At 35.4% G+C, this 15306-nt stretch overlaps 1 protein-coding gene across 1 annotated transcript in view; it reads left to right on the top strand.

Moving 5' to 3' along the window:
- Nucleotides 1-14182, top strand: part of LOC127557830 (uncharacterized) — a 77201-nt gene extending 63019 nt beyond the window's left edge. The window contains exons 7-8 of the mRNA XM_051991119.1: nucleotides 11006-11153; nucleotides 13355-14182. Coding sequence (XP_051847079.1) covers nucleotides 11006-11153; nucleotides 13355-14030 — 824 coding nt within the window. The 3' untranslated portion in view covers nucleotides 14031-14182. The remainder of the gene's footprint in view (nucleotides 1-11005; nucleotides 11154-13354) is intronic.
- Nucleotides 14183-15306: the final 1124 nt, after the last annotated feature.

A 15306-nucleotide genomic window follows, 5' to 3' on the forward strand; every position in this document is an offset into this window, starting at 1 on the left:
TGTGTCTTTGTGTCTTGTTTCCATATTTCAAGCTTTCTGGTACATGATGCCTTTTGCCTCCTTGGGCAGGGCTCCAGAAGCTGAGGAAAAGAGAAAAGGGGGAAAGAAAAAATAAAGGAGGCAGAAAGCTGACTTCTAACTCATTGAGAAGCAGGAATATTTTTGTTATTAAATTTCTACTGAATATGATGCATGGAGTTCATAGATAGACAGGTAAGAAATTTTTTACTCCAAAAAGTCCTTTTATCTAGTGTGTTAATTTTTGTCTTTGTATCCCCAGTGCTACTTAATTAATGTTGAATTGAATAAAAAGTGGGATGGGGGGAGTGGGAGGGAGGACCAATTATGACAATGCATATGAACTTTTTCTTCAAAATTTTTAAAGAAATCTGGATGACTTGTAATTTGTAATCTAGAGGAAGCTATTTCTACTAGGGAAATGAATTAGGAAATTAGAGAATGATAATTTTCTTTCTTCATGGAGGGAATAAAAGAGTTAAATGAGGAAAAGAGTGGCAATGATATACATATTACCTGAATGGTATATTTTAGGATTCAAATGAATCAAAAAATGGACTTTCTACAGTGATTTGTGCCTCTGATAATCTGGACTTGAATGTTTTCTTGAGGGTTGAAGAGTAGGTCATCATATCAACCAGAGATAACTAAGGAAATCAGTACTTTAGGTTTCTTTCATGGAATTTTTAGCAAAATAACCGAGTACACTCCATACTCTGTGAACATAAGCATTTGACCTTAAACCAATGCTAGAAATTTCCCACTTAAACATAGCTGCTTGTGAGCTTGTGGGGGTCTTTGTAACCAAGAATGAACCACGATCCTGCCTGAGGGGCCTTCCAAGCTATATTTATTCTGTATTTCTATATTTTACTTTAACTATACTTTTTCTTGTCTTCCAGCTTCAGTTAGAAGCCTAGGATAGATACCCACACACAAAGCAGAAAGGAGCTTCTAGAGTTAAACTCTGAGGAATCAGGGTGGCTCATGAACATGTATAAGAAAATCTGATTGAGGCAGACATTTTCTATCAAACTTAATCATTCACCAGTTGTATCACATCTAGGAAGAAGTATTATCTCCTTCCTAAATGTTTTCTTGGTTATTGTAGTTATAATTCCAGCAAGGTAGCTATATTTCCAGAAGAAACCTATGGAGATATAAATGTGTCTAGAAGATGCAAGATAATTTTGGATTCTTTTCCATAAGAAAATTGTTAGTATCATCTCATATATAACAGATTAATTAACATGACAGAAAAGGAAAAGACAAATGTTGGAGGAGGTATGGGAAAATTGAGACACTAATATTGTGAACTGATCCAACCATTCTGGAGGCTATAAAACTGTGTATACCCTTTGACCCAGAAATTTCATTATTAGGTTTATATTCCAAAGAGATTTTTTTTAAAAAGAAAAAGGATATGTATGTACACAAGTATTTATAGCAGCTCTTTTTTTGATGTCAAGGAAGTAGAAACTTAAGGGATGCTTATCAATTGAGAAATGGTTGAACAAGTTGTGGGGTATATGATCACAATAGGATACTGTTGTGCTATAAAAAATGATGAGCAGGATGAATTCAGAAAAACCTAAGAAGACTTACTATTGCAGAGTAAAGTGAGCACAATCAAGAAAACATTGTACACAGTAACAGCAATGTTGTACAATGATCTACTGTTAATAACCTAGTTATTCTTAGCAATACAAAGCTCCATTATACCTTTGAAGGACCTCAGATGAAAAATGTTATCTGCCTCCAAAAAGAGAACTGATGGGATCTGAATGCAAATCAAAGTATATCAGGGTTTTAAAAACTTTAAACTTCTCTTGATTTTTTTTGTCTGTTTTCTAATATTGAAATATGTTTTGTATTATAATAATATAATGCAATGTAACATTTGTCAAATTGCTTGTCTTCTTGATGAAGTGATGAGGAAGGATAGGAAAGAATTTTGGAACTTAAAAATATTTTTAAAAAAGCAAAGTTTAGGGGCAGATAGATGGCCCAGTGGATAGAGCACCAACTAGCCCTGAAGTCAGGAGGATTTGAGTTCAAATCTGGTCTCAGATACTTAACACTTCTAGCTGTGGGACCCTGGATAAGTCACTTAACCCCAATTGCCTCCAAAAAAAAAAAAAGCAAAGTTTAAAATTGTTTTCAGTGTAATTAGGGAAATAAAATATTAAAACTTTTAAAAAACTCAGTTATTCCAGGTATTTAGTCTTTTTATTATTATAATTGATAATAAGAATACTGTTATGATTATCGATAATAATAATAGTAATAGGGCATTTAGACTTGACCTATGGTTTTATTGTAGTTAACTCCATGGAAGAAAAAATTCCCTTCACCAGTTCTGGTTAGTCCATTTTCTGCAAATTATAAATTTAGAGTTTCCTAGACCACAGCAGCAAGAAGTTAAAAGACTTATCTACAATCACAGAGACAACATGATTAAGACTTATACTTGATCTTCATGGTACCAAGACCAGCTCTCTATTTCCTATACCATTATAGCTGTTAAAAATTAACATTATTGTTATATATTGTTATAACATCTTGCATTTCTAAAGTACTTTATAGGTTTGCAAAGAACTCTCATATTTATCTTTGCAAAATCTGAAGCACATGATTTCCTTTAATTTCTGATGTAACAACCACAACCACAGTGGTACAGACCCTCGTTACTTCATGCTTGGACTACTGAATAGTCTGTTCCTTAGTTTCTCATCATTGCAATTCATCTTCCTCTCAGCTGCTAAACTTATTGTCCCATAGTTCAACTTTGACAATCTTGTTCCCTTGTTGATAAATTCCAGTGGTTCTCTTTTACTTTTAAGATCAAACATAAAATCCTCTATTAGGCATTTTTAAATCCTTATAAAGTGACCCCTTCCCACCTTTCCAGCTTTCTTACCTCAGACTTTTTTGCTGTTTACACGACACTCCATCTCCTGACTCCAAGCATTTTCTCTGCCTAACCCTCATTCCCAGAATGCTTTTCCTTCTCATCTCTGTCCCCTAATTTCTCTGGATTCCTTTAAGTCTTCAATTAAAATCCACCTTCTACAATAAGCCATTCTCATTCCTCCTTACTCTCCGTGCTTTCCCTCTGAGACTACTCCCAATTTATCTGGCACACACACACACACACACACACACACACAATTCAATTGTGAGCCATAACAAACTAGTTTTGTTTGTTTTTCTTCTTTTTTCTTTATATCCTCAGTACTTAGTGCAGCATTTGGAATATGATAGGTGCTTAATAAATGCAGGTTGACACTTGCCATGTATTATGTCATTTTCTATCCTTACTGCAACTACAATGAGATAAGGGCTGCAGATAGTATTCTCTTCATTTTACATAAGAAATCTAGTAAGTATGTGAGGTTGAAGTTAAACATAAGTCTTCCTGATTCTTTGGGAAAGATTTGGTCATTGTTTTCCTTGAGAAAAGTAACAATAGAAACTTCTCTATTGTTTTGTGTAACAACTTCATGATTATATAATATAAGAAAATGTCACCCTGAGCACCATCCATTTAGTTCAATTCGGCAGCTTTCAGAAGGAAAGAATGCAGACATGGGATTCTAAGCCGATGATTCTTAACATTGTTCTATGAAGTCATAGGGTCTTGAAATTATAGTCTTTTAAATCTAGAAAAGCTTTTAAAGTTTTAATCCAACCATTCATTTAATAAATGAGGAAATTTAGAGGCCTTGAGGAGAGAGCATCCAAAATCACAGAATGGTAAACAAGAGAAAAAAAAATTTGAACCTAGGTCTTCTGAATTTAGACCCATTGCTCTTCCTATTATATTGATAATACCTGAAGAGTATTTGTCTAGAAATCCCACCTTACAGCTCCCAATATTGCTACAAGAATCTTGGAGCTGGGGGCTCACTGATGGGCTATTGATCAAACATGGCCATTAGCTTCTGCAGATGAAACGGCCAGGACCAGAGGGATCAATGGTCATGGCGTGGCTATAATGTGCTAGGCTGGCCTGTCTATGTGAGCTGTATTTCAGCCATAATGGTTGCCCCATTTGCCTCTGAAGTCAGTGTACAAGCTGCATTCAAGCACATTGTTCTGTGCTTTGAGATACTTCTCTTTTGAAAAGGATTGAACAAAATCAGCCTCTATTCTAACACTAATGTAGGCATTAAAAAGGTTAGAAAAACAGTTTCTGTGCTTGCACAGTGGCCAATTTTCAAACATTAACTCTTCTATCCTTAATATTTTCTGTAAGCCCCAAAGAAGGTTTGTTCCACATGACAGAATAAATGGCTGCATCATTTTGTTTAAAAGAGAAAAATTGATTTTGAGTTTATGAGAGGGCAAAAAAAGTGACAGGCCCCCAAAACATTTTTTAAAAAGACATGACTTTTAAAATGGTCAAATAGGCTTAAAAATATTTGTGGAAAAAAAAAATGTGTTCCCAGGCTAAGATCCTACATGATGTATTTCAAACCAGAGTGCACTTTCACAGTTCAATTCTAAATCACTGATAATAGGACTTTATAAAAGGCAATTCTGACAACCCTTTAAGAAACCAAGGCACTAAGCAGATAGTATTAGAACTCCAGGAAAGTTAATTACTATGTCAGCTGTGCCAAGGGTTTAGGAGAGCCCCGATGCTCAGAACTGTGATTCTAGGCCAGCTTAATTTTGCTCCTATAATCTAGCCATGCAAATTAGTGCATACCCACAGAGCCAGGGCCTTCCTGGAAATCAGACCAAGGATTAGCAAATCAGAATGACTCCAACCTCACCTCAATGAAGCTTTTCCCAAATAGCCTGCTCACATCCATCAGTGAATCCATTCACTCAAATATTTATTGAGCACCCACAGGGTGCATGGAGCGTAAGTACCCTGGGGTCAATATTAAGGAAGGACAAGAATCTCTCTTTTCTCAAAAAGCTTAAAATCTAATAGAAGAACCAAGACTGATAAAAGTATAATCTACAGAAATATGTCATTATAATATTACAGAAGTACAGGGAGAAGAAAAGTGGGCCAAGAGCTAGCTGCACAGGCCTACTGAAACTGCTAATTGGGGTGAAGCCACTGAAGGGTGGACTTTGGAATTTCCATGAAAATTTAAAGTAAAAAAATACCATTTTTAATTCATTTTTTTTCAATGAGCAAAAATCCATCTTCTCTTTTCTTCCCTCCCCTCTACAAATGAGAAAGAAAAACAAAATTTCTGTTACAAAAGTATAGTAGAGCAAAATAAATTTCTGCATTTGCTGTATTAAAAAACAAATTATCTCATTTTGCAGTCTTGAGTCTTTCATTTCTCTTCTGAGATGAATATCATGTTTCATCATTGTCTTCTGGAATCAATCATGATTGGTCATAATTCTGACTAGAGTTTTTAATTCTTTCTAAGTCAATTAGTTTTACAATATTGTCGCTATTATGTAGATTGTTTTCCTAGTTCTATTCTCTTTACATCAAATCATATGTGTCTTCTCAGGTTTCTCTAAAACTATTCCCCATCATTATTTGTTACAATTCAATAGAATTCTATGATATTTATATACTATACATAGTTCATCCATTCCCCAACTGATGAGTATCCCTTCAGTTTCCAACTCTTTGACATTGTAAAAAGAGCTGTAAATATTTTTCATATATCTTCAGAGTTTATTTTCCTTAGGACTATTATTCCCTCTCTTATTTACCCTCCTTCTGATTCCCAACTTTTCTCCCTTTCACTCCTGTTTTCTTATTAAATGAAATGTACTTCTGCATCCAACTCTATGTATGTATGTTACTTGACCAGTTTAAGTGTAAGGTTCAAGAGTTAGTTACTTCTCCTACCCTTTCCTTATTTGTATAGACTTCTAATTGTGAGCAATTATATGTGATAGATAATCTTCATCTTTCCTTCCTCTTTAGTGTATCACTCTCCCTTCTCTTTTAATTCTTCATTTTAATATCCTCAGAGTATAACAATCTCTTCTAGACGGTCTGTTTAAATAAACTCCTTTTAAGACCCCTAATGATGATAGAGTTATCATATCCCCATATTAGAATTTGAATAGTTTGTACTTTTTGGGAGGAACATTATGATTGTTCTCACATATTTACTTTATTATATTCCTTTTTTAACTCCTGTGTTTAAAATTTGAAGTTTCTATCTATGAAGCTATCATGATCTTTTCAAGAATTAAAAACTCCTGGGATTTTTGGAAGTCCTCCATTTCATTAAAAATCCATTTTTCTCCTGTATGATTATACTGAGTTTTGATGGGTAAGTTATTATTGGATTTAATTTTTTGCCTTCTGGAACTTATTCCAAGCTCTTCATTTCTTTCTAGTTTTGATTGCTAAATCATGTGTGGTCCTGACTGTGACTAATCAGTGCTTGAATTCTTTTTTTCTGGGTTGCTTACAGTAATTTTTTTCTTTGACCAAGAACCTCTGGATTCTGGTTATAATGTTCCTGAAATTTTTCTTTTGAGGGTTTCTTTCAGATGGTGAACAGTGAATTTTTTCTTATTTCTACTTTGCTCTTGATTCAAAGAGATCTGGACAATTTCCTTTTAAGATTTCTTGAAATATGACAAATAGGTTCTTTTTTGGTCATTGCTTTCAGACAGTCCATTGGTTTTTATATTCTTTTTCCTTGATCTGTTTATCAGGTCAATTAATTAAACAATGAGGTACCTTACATTTTCTTCTATTTTTTGATTTAGTATTTTTTTTCTAGTTAAAAATCATTAGCTTTTACTTGGTCCAATCTAATTTTTATGGAGTTTGTTGCTTGGGCATGTTTTGTATCTCTTGGGTCAATCTGTTAATTCTCTTTCCAATTTTTACCCCATAGTTCTCATTTCTTTTCTAATTTTTCCTATAAGGCCTTCATTATATTCATTTAAAAAATTGTTTTTTAGTCTTACCTTTTCTTTTCCATAAATTCCAGTACAATTTATAACCAATCTCTGTTTTCTTTTGAAACTTTATTCAGATATTATGGGAGTTATTGTTTTCTTCTGTATTTGTGTCTCAAAGGTCACATATGTATATAGTAGTATTCATTTGTAATGTGAATGTTTGTGGGGGGGGGAGGGGGTAGCTGGGTGGCGGGGTGTGTGTGTGGGGAGGTGTTTCCTCATTCTTCCTGACTACATCCTGACTTTACACTTTATTTTAAGGTCAGGATGTATATACTTCTGGAGGGAATGGCTGGGCTGGCCCTGCTGTATCTTTGGAAGAAGGGAGAGGGAATATTAAATTAAGCACTGTATTATTCCAGAATCTCAAAAATAGTTCATTCAGGAAAACTTTAAGCTTGTAGTTCTCTCAACATGGTCTGAAAAAGGACAGAGCCTGATCAATTGCCTTATTGATCTGAGTTCTATAAGTTTTTGACTTGGGTTCCAGACTGAACAATTGATCTTTGGGTTTATCTATTTGGAATTTCAATAGATGTCTGCTGGACTCACCTACTACTAGTCAACTGGAAAATTCTGCTGGCCAAGTGACAAAACCACAGACTTTCCCTTTGGTCTGGGATTCCAGACCGGCTTATTCTCTTCAGGCTTCAGCGTGGTCTGGAGCCTAAAACTGATATCTCTTTCCACTCTTGAGGCTCAAGACACACACTGCATGCTTGCTTCTGAATTTATTTTCTGATCAGTATATAGCCTAGGGCCTGTAACCATTCCTCATCCTGGAATGCTATCCTTAGGTGTAAGTTTACATCTTGGTCCACTGTGGATTTACAACCTGGGACTACTAAATGAGAGATCTGCTAGTTAGCACATTTTTCTATGCCCTGCACACATTTTGGGGTTCTATGCTGAATCTAGAACCTCATCTTATCCTGATGCACAGCTTTTCCCTGCAATGGAAAATTCACTATACCTTAGGCAAGTCCCCATATTCAATGTCTATAGATCTGTCTGCTTCTCTTTGAAAAACTGAACTAAAAATACTCAATGTGATTTTTTTTCCCTTGGATTTCTTAGTCAGAATTGGGGTTGGTGTATTTTCTAGCTCTTTTTGGAGGAGGTTGTAGAGTGAGACTCACTGTACCTTTCCCCATTACTCCACTATCTTGGTTCCACCAGATCTTTCTCTGACAACTTCAAGGCAGGTTGAAATGCAGTGCAATCTGTAGGCAAAAGGTAACTAATGTGTCTGGAGTGGGACATAAAATGAGCAAAGATATGACATCAGAAGCACATGATTTTCTCATTTGGTAAATTAAGGATTGTAGTAGGAAAAGAAAGCAGAAAGGAGAAGCTCTTCCTTTCAAAAGGAAAACCTCTTCCTTCAAAAAGAGATTCCTGTGTAATTATGTAAGGGTCTAGAGGAATTAATGAACTCTCAGAGATGCTGGGATTTCTATATCTGAACAGGGACTAGAGCTACTATTTCTTTGTGCTTTTCATAGAGCATAGAATCAGGAGAAACAATTATTTGATTCTTGCCTCTGGAACTTAACTAATTTTGCTTAACCTATCTCCGCCTCAATTACTCATCTGCAAAATGGGAACAAAAATACCTAGAGAAACTCACAGTAGTATTGGTCAAGGTCAATAATTACACCAATTATATACTTTAAAGTATATAAATGTCGGTCATTATTGGTATTAGTAGTTCCTCACTATCATTGGTTCCCACACACCCTGCATCCTGCTCCCAACTCCTCTTGCCCAAAGTAAAAAGCAATCAAGGCAGCATCATAACATGAAGAGAGGTAAGAAATGCAGCAGAACATCAGGGTGAGTGTTCTGGTTTTACCTGTGGCCCCAGGAAATAGACTCTCTGGCTTTCTTGCTGTCCTGTAGTACTTGACTAGCATACTGACTTAGAGAGATATTGCAATGCACACCCTATTTTTAAATCCTTGATTTATGCCTTTCAGATGGGTCTTATTCAGCTAAGATGTATTGTGTGTATTCAGCTGAAAGAGAGGAAACATTTTTCTATGACTCCAGCAATTTGTTTGCCTAGATCTCAATTACAAAATTAACAGGGCAGATTTTGTTGTCCTCATTGAACTCTGAAGATTACAATAAAAAGCTCTAATGAAGTGAGACATAAGCAATAAGAACTAAAGACAATAATAACGACAAATGGTTTATTTATTTACTGGTGTTCATTTAGTAACCTAGCTCCATCATTTAGGTTTCAGAATTGGCAAAGAAAATAATTTTTAAATTACTATTCAGCTCAAAGCCCTAGGCTCAAGCAAAGGGAGTGTGTGAGTATATAGGGAAAGAAAGGTGTGGAAGATATTGTTCATGGCTGCTTAGTCTTTGATAAAGAAGCCTTTCCTGAAATAACTAAGCATAATTTGCTTGGGGAAAATAGTATTCAGCTGTAGTATTGCTGAATCATATTGCAGGATGGAATAGGAAAGAGTGAGGACTAGGAAATGATTGTTAGAACTGAGATATTTGGAAGACCCTGGAAGATGTGGCAGCAAATTGGCAAAAAAACAGAAAATTCATTTATTACACCTAAGACCAATGTCCTAGCTTTCATAAATCTTCCCTTTTTGAAGTCTTCCCTCTCTTCTTTGTTCGAGAGTAAATCAAACTTATCCACTGCTTTAATGAAGACATGTTAAATAGCTACTGTATACAGAGCACAATATTAGATGCTAAGAACACCCAAAGTTAAGATGGAGATATTGCAAAGATATCTGCAAATCACAAAAGAGATCAAGGGAGGAGACATAAATTTTTGGAGTCACCTACATAAAGTTGGTAGTTAAAGTCATGGGGAGTAAAGGAAGTTGCCAAAGGAGAGGATAGAAAGAAAGAAAGAAAGAAAAGGTCAAGGACAGACCTTTGAGAGGCACTTATGTCAACAAGTTAGAAACAAAATGAGGGAGCAGATAGAAAGTGTAGTGTTTAGAGCATCGGCCCTGAAATCAGGAGGACCTGAGTTCAAATTTGGCCTCAGACACTTAACACGTATTAACTGTGTGACCCTGGGCAAGTCACTTAATCCCAAGTACCTCAGCAAAATAAACAAATGAATGAATGAGTAAATAAATAAATTATTGAATAAATAAATAAATGGAAAACAAGATGAAGAACCAATGACAGAAATGGAGAATGCCCCATTAGAAAGATAAAAGGAAAACTAAGAGTATGGGATCTCTGAAGACAAGGGGAAAGAAAATATCCAGTATGAAGAAGTAAAAAAAACTGCATCAGAAACTTCAGAAAAGGTCAAGGATGATTGAATTTGGCAAGAAGAAGGTTATTTACTGATCTTTAAGAATAATTGCAGTAGAAGGGGTGGGGACACTCCTTAGATAATGAAGTAGAAAAAGCATCCAACACTGACAACTTTTTCAAGAATTAAATTCTTGTGCAAGAGAAGGGAAAGTGAACAATTCTATGGAACAAAAGGGAAAGAAACTAAGGGTGGGAGAAGTTAAGAAAGGTCATATGAATTAGATATTTTTTAAGATTGAGAGATGTGAGCACCTTTGTAAGTATATGGAAAGAAGCCAGTGGAGAGGAAGAGCGTAAAGATTGTGAGTGAGGACGGGAGAGGACTACTGAAAAAAGAACTTGTAGAGGAAATGGGATAGAGAGGACACAGGTAGAGGAATCAACCTTAGTGAATTATGATATGTATTCTTATTGTTAATCAGAGGGAAGTGTGCACAGGGCTGGTGAGTCCAGCCCTTTGAGGAATTAAAATTTTAGTTTATATGGAGGTAGTTGGGATTAAGTGACTTGCCCAGGGTCATACAACTAGTGCATACCTGAGACTGAATTTGAATTCAGGTCTTTCTGACTCAGGCATTTCTTTCATCATTTCAGTTGTTTGGGGTTTTTCCCCCCACCTTTGTTTATATTTATTGTGTATGTAAGATAATAAGGACAGTCCAGAAATGACAGCATTTTCTGAGACATTTTTGTAGGGAAGAAACAAATCAGGAATCACTTGCCATTGTGTCTCTGCTTTTACTTTACAATCTCTTATCTTCTCTTTTAGATTTTCATCGAAATATGCCAACATCGGCTTCTCTGCTAACAGTCCTAAAAAACATCGTTATAACCTGCCTGACAGTGACAGGCTTACTGTTTGCCTTAGTTTTATTACTGTATATAGTTGCTTCACTATGTATGAAGAGCCGGCCAAGGTGAGGTACCTTTTAGCACTCAGTTTTGAACAGGTCACATTCAGTATTCCAAATACCATGGCTAGAGAAATATATGACTATATCCAATCTTATTCCCAATGCAAAAAGCTTTCTTCAATGATTTTCATTCTGAGCACCTCCAAAGTTTTCAACCAGCTCATCATTAAGATCATATCTCTTCTTAAAAGTCAGTTCAGATTGGGTCCAACTGATGTCCTCTGAGAGATGGTCATCTGTGGGAAATTGGTAGGGAAAAAATAAGATTCAAGTCAAAGGGCCTGGGTTCAAATTCTAGTTCTTCTCATTTCTACCTAAGTGATTCTGGGCAAGACACTTCCCATTTCTGAGTCTCAATTTCTTTTTCTGTAAATTGGGAGATAGAGGAGTTAAATTAGATAGCCCATGAGGTCCTTTCAGACATAAATCCCATAGTAGCAGTAACAAAAGAAGCCAGTGAGAATAAGAGCCAAAAGAACAACCCAAGCTAAATAGTTCTAGAGAAGGAACCCAGTAAACAGTGGAGGAAGAGACATTTTGCCAAAGAAAGGAAGAGGGAAAGAGAAGAAAGAGTGTGAACATACTTACTAATCACCAGCAGCCACTAACTAGTATAGAACTTTCTTCTCCTACACAGATATTTGCCTTATTTTTCCCTCTTTGCCCGAGAACACCCATTTCTAAACACTTCTGGGAATGTGATAGAATTTTTTTTCTACCCTGAAGTAGTAAGGGTGACCTTCCCAGGCAGGAAGAGTCATCTATATTATAAAATCAGAAGATTGTTTGTTAAGCTTGTGGGCCTCCAAAGTATTTCCCTGAGCTAGGTGCTATAGTACCTGAAAGTGTACTTTAATTAGAACTTAATTAATCAGAACTCAGATTAATTAGAATTTAATAGATTAAATTAATTAGAATTTAATTTAATTTATTAGAATTTAATTGTTGCTTTCTATGTGTTCTCTTTTTAAATGCCAACAGAATTGGGAAGAATAAACTATTTCATTATTACTATCTTGATGTGACTAATAATTGGCATTTCTGTAGCACTTTAAAGTTCATGGGATCACAGATTTAGAGCTGGAAGGGATCTTAGAAGCCATCAAGAACAAACCTTTATTTTGAAAATGAGACACTCAGAGATTAAATAATTTGCCCCAAAACACAGTAAGTTTCTGAGGAAGGGTCATACCTGATCCTCTCTATTTCAAGGTTAGTGTCTGGTCCACTATAACACCTTTCAAGGTTTACAAAACACTTTCCTTACAAATATCCTAGTAGGGAAGTACTGAAAAGATTATTTCCTCCATTTTGCAGAAGAGAAAACTGAAACGTAGAAAAGTCAAGGTGACTTTTCGTATTCACAGAGTTAAAAAATATCAGAGCTGATATCCATTGGTCTCTTCATTCCAAATCTATCAGTCTTTCCATTATATAATGTTCCTCTAAACATGTGACATAGTTTCATTTTATACTCATTTCAGGAGGATCAGGAAACAAAAGAATATTAAAAAACTAGGTGTAAAAAGTAATAATAACAACTAACATTTATATAGCACCTGTTATATACAGGGCATTAAGAAAATAAGCACTTTACAAATATCTCATTTGATTCTCAAACCTTGGAAAGTAGGTGCTACTATTAGTTCCATTTTACAGATGAGACAAATAGTGGTCAGGTGACTGGCCCAAGATCACACAGCTAATACATATATGGGGCAGGATTTGAACTCAGGTATTCCTGACTTTAGCCCTGGTACCCCATCATCTATACCACCTTAAGATCATAAAGTGAAAAGGGAATAAGAAAGATGGGATCACAACAAAGAGATACTATCTCTTTTATCATTTTTTCCCAGAAATGAGGATGCCATGTTTTTGTATTTCCTTGAAAGAACTCACTCCTTTGGTTTATTCCTTGGGAGAATGATGGTCATGGACACTGCCATCTATCACAAACACATGAGGGAGTGGGGCTGGGAATGAAGAATCATAAAGAATTTCTCTGCTACCACTTTCAAAAAAGTTGAATTCTACATCCTCTCTCCCAATTACAACTAACTTAGGACTACTGTTTTTTACATGAGTTTTACAAGAATCTGTCCCTATCATACAACTCAGACAATTAGGGTGACAAATAGGTGAATATACATATTTTGCTGATTGAAAAAAACAGGTTTCAATTTATTTGTATTTTATTATAGGGAGCCTCCAATAAACAACACATACAACATTTATATAACTGAGGAAATGAAGAAAAATTCTGCCTCCCTTAAGGAAATATTCTCAGAAAAACCAAAAGAAGAGCCACCTAGGATGAGATCAGATTCCCAAAATCTCCATTATAAACAGTCACCAGAAAATATTATCACAGAACCTGAGAGCAAATTAATTCAGAATTCTAACTTCAATAATAGAACTACTTTTTCTGGGGATTTCATGAAGGGACGGATAATGCCATTGAATGGATTCATAGTTCCAAGTTATGAAAACAAATCAAGAAGATCCAAAGATTTTGTTTCATCTTCTGAATTAAGTGACTCGGATGCGATCCAGACTATATTCCTAGCTAAACCAAATAATTACCAGTTGCATGATATTCCAGGTTCTCAAGTGAATATGGAATATATAAAGAAAAAGTCTTCCATTAATGTTCGTGTGTCTCAGCAAGAACCAGACAACTTGGGTCATTCACAGCATGACCTAAATAATCCAGACGAGAAGTATCAGTATATTGCTTCCTCTGACAATGCTGAAGAAACACAGTCTGATATATACCCATCTTCAAATACTACAGAGAACTCAGAACGGGCAAATAACCCTCAAATAAATAGGTCAACAATACTACAGAATGCTAGCTCTCCTTCCCAGTCAGACTAGGACAGAGCATTACAAGAGTTCAAATTCTCATTTGTCAATGTATTTTAAGCCAGTCCTTTTACCACCTGAAATCATGGTAGAGCCCCCATAGAATCCTGGAAGTCATGTTTTTCTTTTGTAATCTAGCCCCAAAATAAAAATTATTTTTGATATTGGGCACCCACTTTTTTTAATGCTTAAGTTGTCTTTTGATGGGGTAATGACAATTTGCGACATATAAATCAACCCTGCTTTTCTAAGTCTAAGAGCAAAGGTTGCCCCAGGGTATGTTGGTATATTTCACCCATGAGCTAGATTTACATAGTCATGGATTTGAAAAATCTCAATAAATCAAGAAAATATCAATATTTGCTTCAACAGAAACACTAATCTAGTTTCTAGTTACAATCTGAGAAAGAAAAGACAAGTTGAGTGTCTCCTACAACAATGGAATCAGTGCACTGATGACACGTAATGCTATCTTTATACTATTTGTATGGTTGGAGTCCATGAAGATATATATGTATATATCTGTGTGCAAAGCCTTTAAGCCCAAATGGTAGCAGATACTGAAGGTAAATATTTATATGTGTATATATATGCACACACATATATGTTTATGTATGTGCTTTACATATATATACATATATGTGTAAACATTTAGGTTCATGATCTGCTACCATTTGGACTTAAAGGCTTTTTCCTCAAATTCTGTCCCAGGGAGAGTTGTGTTACAAAGAAATTCAAAGTAACATATACATAGAGTTGGAAAGCACTTTAAAGAACATTTACTACACCAACCTCTTAGTTTTATAGATCAGTGAACTAAAGAACAGGATAAGTGACTCATCCAAAATCACACAATGTAAGTGACAGAAGAAGCTTGGGAGTGATTATAAGCTCACTGTAAATCAATAGTGTGACATGGCTGCTTAAAAATATATTTTTAAAAGCTAATGTAATCAGAGGCTGGATTAAAAGAGGTAATAATTCACATATATAGCAATTGGCTCTTGGGTGGGGAGGCAGAATTTATTACATACTTTAAAATTTTATTTGCATTATCAACATTTTCTCCATTTTTAAATCTAGCTAATAAAACAAGCCCTGAATTATAGCCTTCACCAGTCTCCAATATATGAGTGCTCAGGGGCAGCTAGGTCTTGCAGTGGATAGAGCACCAGCCCTGAAGTCAGAAGGATCTGAGTTCAAATTTGACCTCAGATACTTAACACTTCCTAGCTCTGTGATCCTAGGCAAGGCACTTAACCCCAATTGCCTCAGGAGAAAAAAAATG

Source organism: Antechinus flavipes, chromosome 3 (assembly GCF_016432865.1).
Source record: "Antechinus flavipes isolate AdamAnt ecotype Samford, QLD, Australia chromosome 3, AdamAnt_v2, whole genome shotgun sequence".
NCBI lineage: Eukaryota > Metazoa > Chordata > Mammalia > Dasyuromorphia > Dasyuridae > Antechinus > Antechinus flavipes.